This window comes from Electrona antarctica (assembly GCF_951216825.1).
Source record: "Electrona antarctica genome assembly, chromosome: 8".
Classification (NCBI taxonomy): Eukaryota; Metazoa; Chordata; class Actinopteri; order Myctophiformes; family Myctophidae; genus Electrona; species Electrona antarctica.
In genome coordinates this window covers 41471746-41486460 of record NC_136789.1, presented here as the reverse complement: position 1 = coordinate 41486460, position 14715 = coordinate 41471746, and the positions used below count along the sequence as shown (strand labels likewise).

The following is a 14715-nucleotide window of genomic DNA, read 5'->3' as shown; positions in this document are numbered from 1 at the left end:
GAACCCTAGGACACCTAAGATCGAGACGGGACAGGATTTACAAGAGGAATTACCGCAGCCAGCAATCTTGACTATAGCAGGAGAGTCCTTGCATGTGGGCTATCCACCGCCTAAAGGGAGAAATGTCATGTTAAAGGTGTGCAAAGTTCTAATTTGCAATTGTGGCAAAGTAATGGAAGTATATGCAGTTCTGGATGATGGTTCGGGGCGAACCATTTTGTTACACACAGTTGCCAGGCAGGTCGGAGTGAGGGGTCAACCTGAAGAGTTGCGTATCAGAATCATGAGAGATCTTCAAGTTTTGCACGGGGTGGCTGTATCTTCCGAGGTATCTCCTGCCGTACAGCCAAACCAAGTCAATAATATTGAGGGAGCATTGATCGCCAAATAGCTTGGATTGTGAGCATACACAGATCGTCAGCAGACTAATGGAGAGAGATTAACATCTTCGAGAGCCTCCCTTGCTGGATAACTACCAGGCCTGGCCTGTTAGAACCTAGCCGAAAGAAAGGACAATTGTCTGAGTCTTCTGGATGCGGTATAGATTTCAACGTGAAATCTGGGGTGGCTGTAACGAAGACTCTGACTAGGACGTTGGGCTATATGATATATGACATGTTTAGTATGACAATCCCTATATTTGGGCCCGAGCCGACCTAGTGCTGATATCGATAGATATGGTAGAACCATATATGGATAGAACCATATATGGATAGAACCATATATGGATAGAACCATATATGGATAGAACCATATATGGATAGAACCATATATGGATAGATCTAACTGGCTTAGTCATTATGACAAGCCTGGTCGTCGGAGCATATATAAAGGGTAGGCTTCAGGGAGAAGGCAGAAGTCAAAGCATCCTGGTTTAAGTTCTAACCGGACACCACTGCGGGGGTCCTAAGCTAAGTAATCAGCAATACAGCCTTGAGCTATTTTATAGTGACATTTGAATATAGGTTTTGTCAACAGGGAGGCTACAGGGCTGACTGTCATGTGAGCTGGTGGTGAAACGACTAGAGGCATTTAGATCAGTAAGTCTGTTTCAGACGGGTCTACTCTACTGCCCCTTTTACAAATTTACTGCAATGATTGCAAAACTTGACAATGGTCTCTAGTTCGCATTGAAATTAGGGTACTATTAATTAGATGATCTGTAATTTCATGTTAATGCCATTGTGACTACATCTGATCTGAGAGAAGAATATTTGCTGCTACTGCAGCGCTAACCTCGGAAACCCAGACATTTTTATAATGTCTTCTAATGCAGGGGTTCTCAACCCGTGGGTCGCGACCCCTCGGGGGGTCGCCAAATTATTTTAGGGGGTCCCCAAATTATTAAAAAAAAAAAAATATTTTTTTTTTTAAATTTTATTTTCACGATTTTTCAAAAATAGCAGACCTACAAGCTCGTAGCGCGCCACTCGGTGGCGCGCTATGAGCTTGTAGATCTGCTATTTTTCAATAGCTAAATTATAACAATGCTTAAAACACCAAAAGGGGTTCCCGCCCAAAGGTTTAAGGTTATTGTAGCAGTCAATTTATATTGGGGGTCGGGAGGGGGCGGGGCGGGGGTCCCGAGACGTTGCCAAAGCATTTTCGGGGGTCCCCGGCCAAAAACGTTGAGAACCCCTGTTCTAATGTACTGCAGTGCGGAATCACAGAAACGAGGGATCCCTCTGTCCTCTAAACTGTCATGTTCCAACTTCCAACCAGGACTATATTTGACCCTTCAACATTGTCTAATCCAGATCTGTCCAAATGATAAACTGCACAATCCTCAAACCCCTCCCTTTTTCATTAAGTGCATTTAATTAAACCACATAATTAATACATACTGTAGCATGTCATGCAGCACTGATCTGCCTCAATTTCAACGGGAAACAATATATAATGTGCTGTAGATACTGTAGACACAAAACAACAGAGGAGCTGTACCCACTCCACCCTTAACCCAGACACTGTGGACTATTGCATGCTCATTACAGTTTTAGTGAGGTTTAGCCTTACCAATTATATTGCACAATTCTGTCAGCTGCAACAACTGCAGACTAGTTTCACTGGCTCCATTAATAGGCTGTTGACAGTTCCATATTAACAACCTAAAGAAAGATGAGGGCCCTCTTTCAGAAGGGCCCTCATCTTTCTGGAAGATCACCTTTAGTACACATGCTTAAACTTTGCAATGTTACATTTGGACTACTACTTTGTTAGCACTAAATCCTTCAGTACATTATATCCAATATGACCCGCCATCAAAACGTATACATATTACCATAAAAACGTATCAGGTTTAAAAATACACTGTCTGATCATTCTGCCTGCTATAGAGTCTATACTACTACATGGGGTAACTGTACAAACATGTGGGATCTAATCCTTCATCTTAGCCTGTCAGCTTCCTACATTGCAGTAGTGACAGCTCCACCCTTTACACCTCTGCACAGGTATGTGGAAGGGTTGTAGGGGGTGTGTACATGTGGGTGTGTGCATGTTAAACAGGAAGTACGTACAGTAAGCTCAAAGAGAGTTCCATGGCCACGTGTCAAGATGAATGCCAAGGTCAGCTCCAGTGTCAGCTCTCGCTTTCTTGTGACCGTCTTTCTCCTACTTATTGCAATAGCATGAGTTATACTTAGTTGTGCACTCGTGCCGCCCACCAAAAATAACTGATCTACAAGCTCACAATGCGTTGCACTGTGGCGTGTAGCTTGGATATTTTTGGTGCGTGACACAAGCAAAACCTTGTCTAAATCAACCATAGCAATTACTACATTTGTCTCCTTTATATTTTTTATATGATGCATGGGGATTTCTTTCTCTTTGTGTTTCTTTCTCACACATAAACTCGCACACTTCACATTACACTGACTGTACTGCACCATGTTTACACAAGGACTACACGACCCTTTCATTCAAACACAGATTATGTTTATGATGCTACGCCCCAGACTTTTATAGTATGTCTTGACAAACGACTTGTGATGGCAAATCGATGAAGGAATATTTCTGTTATTTCTGTATAATCATAATAAGTATTCAGGGCATCTGCTCGGCTATGGGCAAGTGACAGTGAATTATGTCGAGGCCACAGCATGAACTAATTGGCTAGTCGTGGAGATGCAGGTCATGTGCTGTTGGGACAGAGGACATTTCTTTTCTTTTTCATGGGGAGCTAAAGTCGATTCCAAAGTTATTCTTATAGTCTCCTGCTCTGCATTTCTAATAGTGTCAGCCTTTGAGATTCTATATGAAATGTATTCTAGAATCATACTGTATAATGACATTGAATGAATGACACAGTAAGCAATCTTGTGGTAATGCGTCTGGAGGATTATTACCTGATTATGTGACTCCTGATGGGCTGTATGTATACTGTGTAGTTAGATAGGTCTTAACCACTTGAACCCTAGCGTCCATAGCCTCGGTACCAGGCTTTCACTTTCGTCGACGCAAAAAATGAAAGCCTGGAGGAACGCATTGGCCACTCTGGTCTAAAAGTGGGAGTCAACCCTTCTGGGTGGGCGTCGCTCCAAATGATGTGACGTAGCTCTGCACTAGGGGGGAGACAGATCGGTGTGATCCAATCAGGGCGTGCGCAAATCTCTGCCGCGACCCGCACCTCTAGACCAGAAACCTATATAGCGTCCATAATCTGGGGCAAACATTTGTCAAAAATTGCCGATCTACAAGATCACAATGTATCGCAGCACGATATGTTGTGGGCTTATAGACTGGCTATTTTCGGCAACGATATTTAATGTAGAGGGAGAAAAGCAGGGCAACTAATATAGACCCCTAGAGTACACTGGTCAATATGGTTGAAGTGTTCAAAACGTATGTATCTATAGGTTAGGAAAACTAAAAGCGGTGAACAGTTGCAGTACAAGTTAAATAACACCAACAAATATTGACACAAGTTAACATAATGTTAAAGAGTGGGGTAGACATAGCTCAGGGGATAGAAAGGCCGTCTGGGAACTGGAAGGTTGCCTGTTCGACCCTCGGCTCCTCCAAGCTTCGTGTCGAAGTGTCCCTGAGCAAAACACTTCTGAGACTTATGCGCGGGTTGACAGCGAGCTCTGTTAAAAATAGCACCCACTGTTCCTAATAGTTACGATGGGTAAATGCAGAGAGTTCCAGGTGTGCAAATATACTTGGCAAATATACCCCAACAACAACGAAAGGGGACACACTACGTGTTTAAACACTTTTTTAAATTGAAGATTTGCATGCTTCTTTTTGATTTTCACAAACATAATAAATCATGGGCCTGTGAAACTCATTCAAAACCCAATACATATTTTCATAAATACATGGTTATACTTAATTAAAAATAATGAATAATGAATTAATTACTACAGTATGGTTTCAGTTTTTGCGACCGAAGGTCACAGATATAACTATGAAATCTTCAAAAAAAATCAAAAGCGTTTTTGTCACAACATACAATTCCCGTCACTCTGTCATGAAGTCGCAATTCCCGTCACACACCCCAGGCAAGCCCCCAGGTCATCGTGACATCAGCCCCCTGCTCACCCCAGGCAAGCCCCCAGCAGAGTAATCTCTGCCCCCTGGTCACACCAGCTAAGCCCCCTGGTGCCCAGGTCATCGTGACATCACGTGACATCTGTCACAACACCTAACTTGCAATCCCCGTCACTCACCAATCCCCATATACGGGAATGTCCCATATGGTCACGCATTGTGATATCACATCTAGTCACGGTCACCAAGACACGCTTATATGGCCATGAACCCTGGCCATGGCCAGGAACCCTTGTCCATACCTGTTTTCATTGTGCATTTATTGGTCAAAGTTCTTCCAATGCCAAAGCGACTGCACTCGCCCAGCAGTCTGTCGTCACCCGGTGCACACGCCGATCTGCCCCAGCAGTACGACCTCCACACTCTCACGGAGGAGACTGCCGAAGAGCGGCGCCGTCGTCTGGTCAGGGAACGCCAGAGGCGCTGCCGTCAGAGACTAGCTGCTGAGCAGAATCTGCAACCTCGAGAGCTGCGCCGTCATCTGACTGCTCGGCAGTCAGGCGACCCTGTTGCCCATATATGGAGATCCTTGACTGTGATCAATATTAAGCCCATATATGGGAATGCCAATATATGATCATATTGTGACAGTCTCATGATAACCACTGTGGTTGCCGCAAAGGTCACAGTTAACTATGGAATCATGCATTTCCTGTCAGTCAGTCACTCAAAATCCCCATACATGGGGAAAGCCCCATATGTGAGACCTGGGTCTCATATATGGGGAGACCTGAGACCTGGGTCTCATGACATCCCATGCGAGATGCATGGGATGCTTACTGGTTTTAATACTGCAAAGAACCACCAAGTTTATTTAAACAAAATGTATAACCAGAAATGTCACAACAATACAATAGCCATATTGCCAATAGTATGTCCATCCGCAAACTGTATCCAACTGTCCATCAACATCCACAAGACAATATTTTTCAGTCCTTCACAGCAGGTCTGATATAAGTCGTAGTAGTAGTTTTATGTCACTGCTAAAAGAGACAATCATGTATTACACATCACATGCATACTTTAATTATTTGTAAAAAAAAGAAAGAAAGAAAAAATAATAATGTAGAGGGAGAAAAGCAGGGCAACTAATATAGACCCCTAGAGTACACTGGTCAATATGGTTGAAGTGTTCAAAACGTATGTATCTATAGGTTAGGAAAACTAAAAGCGGTGAACAGTTGCAGTACAAGTTAAATAACACCAACAAATATTGACACAAGTTAACATAATGTTAAAGAGTGGGGTAGACATAGCTCAGGGGATAGAAAGGCCGTCTGGGAACTGGAAGGTTGCCTGTTCGACCCTCGGCTCCTCCAAGCTTCGTGTCGAAGTGTCCCTGAGCAAAACACTTCTGAGACTTATGCGCGGGTTGACAGCGAGCTCTGTTAAAAATAGCACCCACTGTTCCTAATAGTTACGATGGGTAAATGCAGAGAGTTCCAGGTGTGCAAATATACTTGGCAAATATACCCCAACAACAACGAAAGGGGACACACTACGTGTTTAAACACTTTTTTAAATTGAAGATTTGCATGCTTCTTTTTGATTTTCACAAACATAATAAATCATGGGCCTGTGAAACTCATTCAAAACCCAATACATATTTTCATAAATACATGGTTATACTTAATTAAAAATAATGAATAATGAATTAATTACTACAGTATGGTTTCAGTTTTTGCGACCGAAGGTCACAGATATAACTATGAAATCTTCAAAAAAAATCAAAAGCGTTTTTGTCACAACATACAATTCCCGTCACTCTGTCATGAAGTCGCAATTCCCGTCACACACCCCAGGCAAGCCCCCAGGTCATCGTGACATCAGCCCCCTGCTCACCCCAGGCAAGCCCCCAGCAGAGTAATCTCTGCCCCCTGGTCACACCAGCTAAGCCCCCTGGTGCCCAGGTCATCGTGACATCACGTGACATCTGTCACAACACCTAACTTGCAATCCCCGTCACTCACCAATCCCCATATACGGGAATGTCCCATATGGTCACGCATTGTGATATCACATCTAGTCACGGTCACCAAGACACGCTTATATGGCCATGAACCCTGGCCATGGCCAGGAACCCTTGTCCATACCTGTTTTCATTGTGCATTTATTGGTCAAAGTTCTTCCAATGCCAAAGCGACTGCACTCGCCCAGCAGTCTGTCGTCACCCGGTGCACACGCCGATCTGCCCCAGCAGTACGACCTCCACACTCTCACGGAGGAGACTGCCGAAGAGCGGCGCCGTCGTCTGGTCAGGGAACGCCAGAGGCGCTGCCGTCAGAGACTAGCTGCTGAGCAGAATCTGCAACCTCGAGAGCTGCGCCGTCATCTGACTGCTCGGCAGTCAGGCGACCCTGTTGCCCATATATGGAGATCCTTGACTGTGATCAATATTAAGCCCATATATGGGAATGCCAATATATGATCATATTGTGACAGTCTCATGATAACCACTGTGGTTGCCGCAAAGGTCACAGTTAACTATGGAATCATGCATTTCCTGTCAGTCAGTCACTCAAAATCCCCATACATGGGGAAAGCCCCATATGTGAGACCTGGGTCTCATATATGGGGAGACCTGAGACCTGGGTCCACTGGGTCTCATGACATCCCATGCGAGATGCATGGGATGCTTACTGGTTTTAATACTGCAAAGAACCACCAAGTTTATTTAAACAAAATGTATAACCAGAAATGTCACAACAATACAATAGCCATATTGCCAATAGTATGTCCATCCGCAAACTGTATCCAACTGTCCATCAACATCCACAAGACAATATTTTTCAGTCCTTCACAGCAGGTCTGATATAAGTCGTAGTAGTAGTTTTATGTCACTGCTAAAAGAGACAATCATGTATTACACATCACATGCATACTTTAATTATTTGTAAAAAAAAGAAAGAAAGAAAAAATAATAAATATCTGTAAAGATCCCAATGGTCGAAACGTTGCTCGAGTGTAATGTGCAGTCTGTTATAAACAGCAGCTGTAATGTGTTCTTTATCAGGCCATTTGTATGCTGCATGTCAGACCATTATGTGTTGAGTCATAAAGCTGATAATAGCCTGGAATCGTTATGCTAAGTATGCATATAGCTTACCATTTTATAGCATTTTACAGAAACACAACATTTGAAGAACAAAAAACATTTATTTGCGTATTTATGAACTATGAACTCGGAACCCCTTGTGCTTCTGTAAAAATGTGTTACAAGAGTCAAACTGCTACAACTTGACCTTTAATTTACCACCAGCTTCCTCCAGCAGACAACGCCCCCACCACACACAACACACATGCAGCTTTCTCTCTCTCTCTCTCCCTCTCTCTCACACACGTCTCACACACACACACACACACACACACACACACACACACACACACACACACACACACACACACACACACACACACACAGCTTACTATCTCAAGTGGCACTGGCACACATTTCTAACTTTGACCTGAACAATCTGTTATAATCAGCCACATGAAAATATTGTATCCTTATCTGAATGAGACTTGGAGTTAGTTAGTTGTCATCTCTCTCTCACGCACGCACGTGGCACGCACACTGGCACTGCACACACACACACACACACACACACACACACACACTCTCTCTCTCTCTCTCTCTCTCTCTCTCTCTCTCTGTTCTACTAATGATGTGTCAAATCAAATATATGCAAAATGTTCCAGAAAGGTGCATTTGGAGCATTGGGACACACGTGCAGCCCCATCGTGGACACGTGTTTGACTTTTGGAATGGTGGATTCTTTTTTTTTTTTTTACACAAACCAAACGCGTTCCGTTCCTTCCCTTCAGAGGGGCGAGGCCGTCTCTCTCTCTCTCTCTCTCAGCACCACTACCGTCTCTGTTGGTTTTGCGCGTCCCCGCTCGGCGCTGTACGTGCGTGGTCACTCCCCCCTTTTACCACCGTGCGTACGTGCGCGCTCCCGGCCCCTTGTATCGCGTGGTGGGGATCATCCATGTTGCTGCCTGGCCTGCCTGGTAGTGGTGGTGGTGTGAAGCTAAAGGTTGTAATTTTGACAGAGAAAAGCTCGTCTCGCAACGCTCGTTTTTATATGTTTTAACTCGGCATTTCCCACTCTGCATCTTAGACTGAAGCTCTTTTGGTCTAGGGGTGGAGTGGAGAAGCGACAGGGGACGACTTTTATTCTGCGGAAACACTCCAACCATCAAATTTAGGTATCGAATTGCCCGAGTTTTTTTGGGGGGTGGACGGACGATCCGTGTCTCGTCGTTGAAGGAGCAAAAAAGGGGGAAATGGCCACTCAGGTTGAGCAGGCTCCTCTCTTGATCTCCAAGGCGATCCACGGAGGTGGGGGTGGCGAAGAGGAGCGTTTGGAGAGTAATAATAAAGGGCCGACGAAGAAGCAGCAGATCATGGGTGCTGCTAGTGTCGACGCCAAGGAAGGAGACAACAGCAGCAACAGCCCCACCGCCGACAACCTGGCTGGAGGTGGTGGTGGTGGAACAAAACAGGCGAAGGAGGACAGCAACAACCAGGCTAAGAACAACAAGGACAGCCTGGACCAGGGAGGCTCTGGTTCTTCTGGCGGGTCCAACAACAAGAACAACAACAACAAGAAGGATCAGTCGTCGCCGGAGGATAAAAGCAATAATAACAAAAAGGAATTTACTGAGGCCCCCCCGCCCAAGGTGAACCCGTGGACGAAGAAGATGAACAACAACGCCGTGACCGTGGTCAGCGTGAACGGACAAGCGGAACATCATGGCATTGGTTTGTACTCACTACTACCCTCATCATCGCCCCCCCACCCACCCCCCCAAAGAAAGGATCCAAAGTACGAGGCCGTCGCTCGCCGAAAAAAAGAGCCGATCTGCAAGCTGGCTGTCTTTTTTCGGCGAGCGACTTTCCTGCAGTACTGTACTACCTAACCTACTACTGTCTGTGACTGTCTTGTCTTTCCGGCACGTATTGCTGGACGGGGGGTATAGTGTGTTGGTTTATATTTAGAGTAAAAGGGCCCCTTGCTATTCCTGGATCATCTTCTCACCGCGGAGTGGACTGCCTGCCTACATGGGGCTGGATGTCTGTCTGTGTGTGAGCTCCTCCAGGCCATGGCCGTGGAAGTGGAGTTTGCCATGCAAAACATTTTTATTGTAATGCAAAATAGATCTCTCATGATATCATTGCCACGCCATGCGTTGTTATAATTGTGTTATAACACAATTATTGTGTTATAACACACAAGTTGTTTTGTTTTTTTAGATCTCATAGTCGTGGGCTGCACAATATTTGGTTACTCTTGTCCCTGGTGTTTTGTTTTAGGGTTTTTCTGCCATGTTATTAAATATGTGTCAAAGAACACATGTGATTTGTGTTGGTTGATAGTCGGGGTGTTTAAGCCAAGTCACCGTGGTGGGCTAGTAGGGGCTTTAAACTCATCCAGTGTCAGTTCTGTACAAAATGTGCGGCTGGGTTTCGGGTTTGTTGTAAGTGCACATCGTTTATCGGTTTGCACATCGGCGGAGATGAATTAACTACTATGACATGCAATGCATATTGCATTAATTGAACGCATTATTGAATTCAGAGCCAGACACGGGTCTCATGTCTATGGCTGGGCCTAGTCAGACGTGAAGCCCTTTTTTAGCTTTAGCACTGCAGGACCAGACTGCCATCGCGCTTCAGGGCGATTCCCACTGTAAGAGCCAGACTCCACAGTCCTCCCCTTTTTAAGGGCCGGTGAGAAAGGTGTGATATCATGTCTCCCAGTGTCGGGCAATCGTATAAAACAACCACGAGTTATCGATCAGCATTTGTCCCTATTTGAAGTCTTAAACCCCAGCACATTTTGTTATGGGTTGTCACGTGTTCTCTCCACGTGTTCCCCTCGAGCCAGCTGCCTTTAATGGGGAACATTGATTTGATCGAAAAATGCGTTGCCACTGGTGATCTTATATCGGTGTGTTTCCTAAATAGCAGGAAAACAAGCGAGTCTTTGATCCATGTCCGTGTCAACACGCAGTGTAATGGTTGTTAGCCCAGAACACCGCACAGCTAGCGTTTAGCTAGGCTGCTGCTAGCTAGCTCGCTAACGCTAGCCAAGCCCCTCTGTGCGTGGTGTGTGTGTGTGTGTGAGAGAGAGAGAGAGATCATGTCATGTGTGATTCATAATGGCTTCAGCCGCCGCATGATAATGCGCTACTAAGGGATGTTAGCCTTAGCTATTCCATGATGATGTATGTTCAGAACTACTATTATTCATTCACTTTCAAATATCAATGTTAATGCGTCGTGTCACGGGAAGGTCAGACGCCAAAAAGACAGAAAGCCACTCCGTAGAAGGCGTAGATATAAATGTATTGGTGTTTGTTCTCAGGGAGGAGACCTGCATTACTGCTGCAGCTCCCATGGTTCCTCTCTCTTGTGTGTCAAGGCAACGTGGTCCCTTGTCTCTCAGCCATGTGTTTATCAGCCTGTGTGTGACCGTGCAAACGCTGACACATCGGCATTTGTTCCGTCCTGTGTGTCGGCGTGTCATTTTAACCGGCCACACATGATTTGGCTGTGTTTTTGTTAGCCAGGTGTTGTGCTGCTGCATGCATGGGCTGACAGAGAGACATTGGGTAAACAACAACGCTGCTTCAGGGCTTCTGTCGCTCTGTGAATGCTGACGACCCCCTTCCCCCACACACATGCAGCACAGTGTGTACTCTAGTAGTCTGGATGGGTGGCTGTATGGGTGTGCATGTATACCCCCTCCCTCACAGGGCTGTCTGCAACATTCAGCAGGCAAGCTGGATAATAGCCACAGGTTGTTGTTATAAGTATGCAGATAAAACGTATAGTCTTTTAATTGGATTTTTGTGGTCTGCTATTTCACTTGAATGACATGGGTCAAAGAATATGCAATTTGATCACGTTTTCCTGATGACAGAATATAATTGTACGCTGTTATGTCCTGGCTTTGTAATCTCGTTTGCAGGTCACATTTTCACACTGACTTGTCATTGTTCCATTGTGTTGTTGTCATATGAGTGTATTCACATTTGCATCTGTCGTTTTCTGGGAATTAATTTCATTTTCGGTGTATAACTAGGTACAGTTATACCTGCCAGAACTTGCCTTGTGTCATGTAACACCCATAGGGCTGGGCCAAAGGTTCGGTGCTCTTTGGATTTGGATCTAAAGTCATATTTGCAACGTTTTGCTGAGTTTGTGGCTTTATTTTATTTTATTGACCGTTTATATTTCATGACCAACGAAATTACTTTTTGACATGCATCACGTTACATTTGTGTACTCAAGAACCTTTCTTTCTATTTGCTATCGGCTTGTCCTTCATCTCAGAAGCACTGGCCTGTTGCTCCTCGCAGGCTAATGTGTGCACTGTGCAGTGAGTTTTTACAACTTCACTTAAACTTTTTTAAGTTGCAAACTACCGATGCTTGCCTGGCCTGTATCAGTACTGACAAGTGACTGTATCTGCTCTTCAGTCCCGTGGCATGCCTCAAGTTGCACATATCTTAACATTGTTTGAAAGACCCCCAAAAAATGCATTTCACTATATGACTGTAAGGAAGAAACAGTGTTGTGCGACATCATGTACCGTAATTATTATAATATTTTCTCCCAGCGACTTTTACACCAAAGCTTTATTTAATTTCGCATAAATGCCATTGTTGTTGCCTCCTGATAAATCCAGGCTGGACAGCCGTCAGCCAGACATACCTGTTCAAGAGTACACATCCATGATCACCTGTCATTGTTTTAATGTCGGAGCATGTTGAACTTGAGCTGTAGATGCACCATGAAAAACAGACACTCCAGACAAAAAAATATATTGAAGTCAGGTATATCTTGTAAAGTGAGAATGCTGTTAAAAAGGCTGGTTTGTTGAGATACCTTTATTAATGGCAGATGCTATAAAATGGTGAATAGGCATGTAATGTATAGCAGGTATAATTCAGAGGGAGAATGCTAGAGGCAAAGTGTCATGCTGTCAAGTCAACACAATCACTTTTTTCAGACATCACACCAGCCAGAGTAGCTAGGCATGCAAAAGTGTACTCATTTAACAAACCAATAAAAACAACCCAATAGAAAATAGTTTGATAGGTGTATATGTATGTATGTATTATTTACATCTTGATTTGTCATTATTTTGTGGTTATGGATATTGTTGCAGCGGAAGTTATTGAAACCTAAGCATATACCATTAGGCCCATTACCCAATCATCCATTGTTTCCGACTTGACTGACTTACATTATGTATTTTGTCACTGCTCTCTGACAGTTTATCTAAAAAGTCATGGCTACTTACTTGGATGAAGGCAGATAGAAAGAAAATATGAAGAGAAATGTAAACTGTCTCAGGTGGAAGTAAATTGAAAAGATGTCTAAAAGATAACCTGGAGTTGGAAAATAATATTTTATCCTGGAATGAACAAAACGGCATCTCGAAAAAGCCCTGCCATGTTTGATTTCCCTTAATTTTCCAATGGCAGTGTTATATTCAATATTATGTGAGTAAATCGTTTCTGTCCAATTTGCTTTCTGACCAGGACCTAGGGGTGTTTGACCTTACCTGTGTTTTAAGGACAGAAAAGGACACATAAAACACTTGTTGGTCTTGACAAAATTGCTCAATACCGACAGCCGATCAGCAAGTGGATTCATGTATATATGTATATAGACAATATTTTAGTCCAATAAAAAAAGACTACCAAATTTCCCACTCCACAACCCAGACTGTCGGACTAGTGTGATACCTGATAAATGTACAACTTGCTGTCTTTAGTGTCTTATAGGGTGTCATGGACAAGAAGTCAGCAATCGTATTCTTACAATGTCAACAAAGTGGTACGTCTTTACAAAATGAAAATGTAAATTAGCCCATTGTTATATGGAGAGTATTACATATATTCCAAAACAATAACCAGTCTTATTTTACCAGCCAAATGTCATTTGTAGATAATAAACTGGTAAACCCAGTTCTAGGTTCCGGCCAAGACATTTCCTTTAAAGCAAACTAAGGTAGCAACAGACCTTCATTTGTCATTTATCATAGGCTAGAAAACAAGCCACATTTGATGGTTTACAGTTACACACAATGGAGCAAATAAAGTTTACCGTTAACTCTGTAGCGGCCACAAACGCATGAATGGAATCATTTTTCTGAGGAAATGGTGCCACGTGGACGTGGAGTCCAGTATGCTCCGTAGTAGTACTAGTATACAATACATACAAAGTGGAACCGGATGTTCCACTTTGCACGTAGCATAGGTCTAGAGAGTAATTTTATAGGCCTGGAATGGTGTTTTTTAATCACATGACAGTAGCCAATAGCCTAGACACACTACCATTGTTGCCATTTAAATGGTGACTGCTTAATCTATTACAGGTACTTGAGATTGTCACCATCGTCTAGTGAGAGTAGGTAATATTTTGTCTTGTGACTTTATGGGCCATGATACTTTGTATTTGTAGCTAGATATGAAATGTAGTGATAGTTTAGTGTTGAAAACACAAGAAACTAAACTTCTTATGAATCCCTGTGGTTTCCATGGGTGCTGCTTTTACTGATCCCAAAAAGCAAAAGCACAATTGCCAATTTATGGCAATCAAAATTTCTGTGCTGGGCTTTGTAGAATAAAGAAACGCAAACCGGCGACAGCTACTGAAGTCATTGTCAGTGTTGTACTGGCAAAAATGATGTAACAGTTACTTGTTACAAGAATGTCTCCAAAATGTATAAAACACTTAAACCCATTGTTGTCAACACTTTGTTGACTGGGGTGTTGAGTTGCATCATTTGCATGTGTCAGTAGTCTGTTTTCAACCCACTGGATCCATTGGAAGTACTAGGTTGTTTGCAGATCTTTGAGGAGAATGTTTACTGTGTTGCATCTGACTTGTGACCTGGTCAAGGAACTCGGTCTGGTAACACGTCAGCATTCTTAGTGCCTGGGGCCACCATTCACAAACGGGTGTAAATTGAACCGTTGCTATTTCAAATGACTTTAGATACAAAGCGAGAGAGGGACAATTCATGTTCTTTGAGAGATAACACTGTTTCCAGAATGTAGTAGTTTATTTTTTTATCAGGAATAAAAAAACAAAACTAGCCTTTTCCTGATGTAGGAGTGCTAGGCTCCGACAAATTATTC

The 14715-nt window shown here is 43.5% G+C and overlaps 1 protein-coding gene across 2 annotated transcripts in view; it reads left to right on the top strand.

Moving 5' to 3' along the window:
• Positions 1-8548: 8548 nt before the first annotated feature.
• larp1 (La ribonucleoprotein 1, translational regulator) overlaps positions 8549-14715 on the top strand; it is a 76143-nt gene continuing 69976 nt past the window's right edge. For both annotated transcript variants that reach the window (XM_079507509.1, XM_079507508.1), the window contains exon 1: positions 8549-9319. In XM_079507509.1, the coding sequence (XP_079363635.1) occupies positions 8842-9319 (478 nt within the window). In that variant the 5' untranslated portion in view covers positions 8549-8841. The remainder of the gene's footprint in view (positions 9320-14715) is intronic.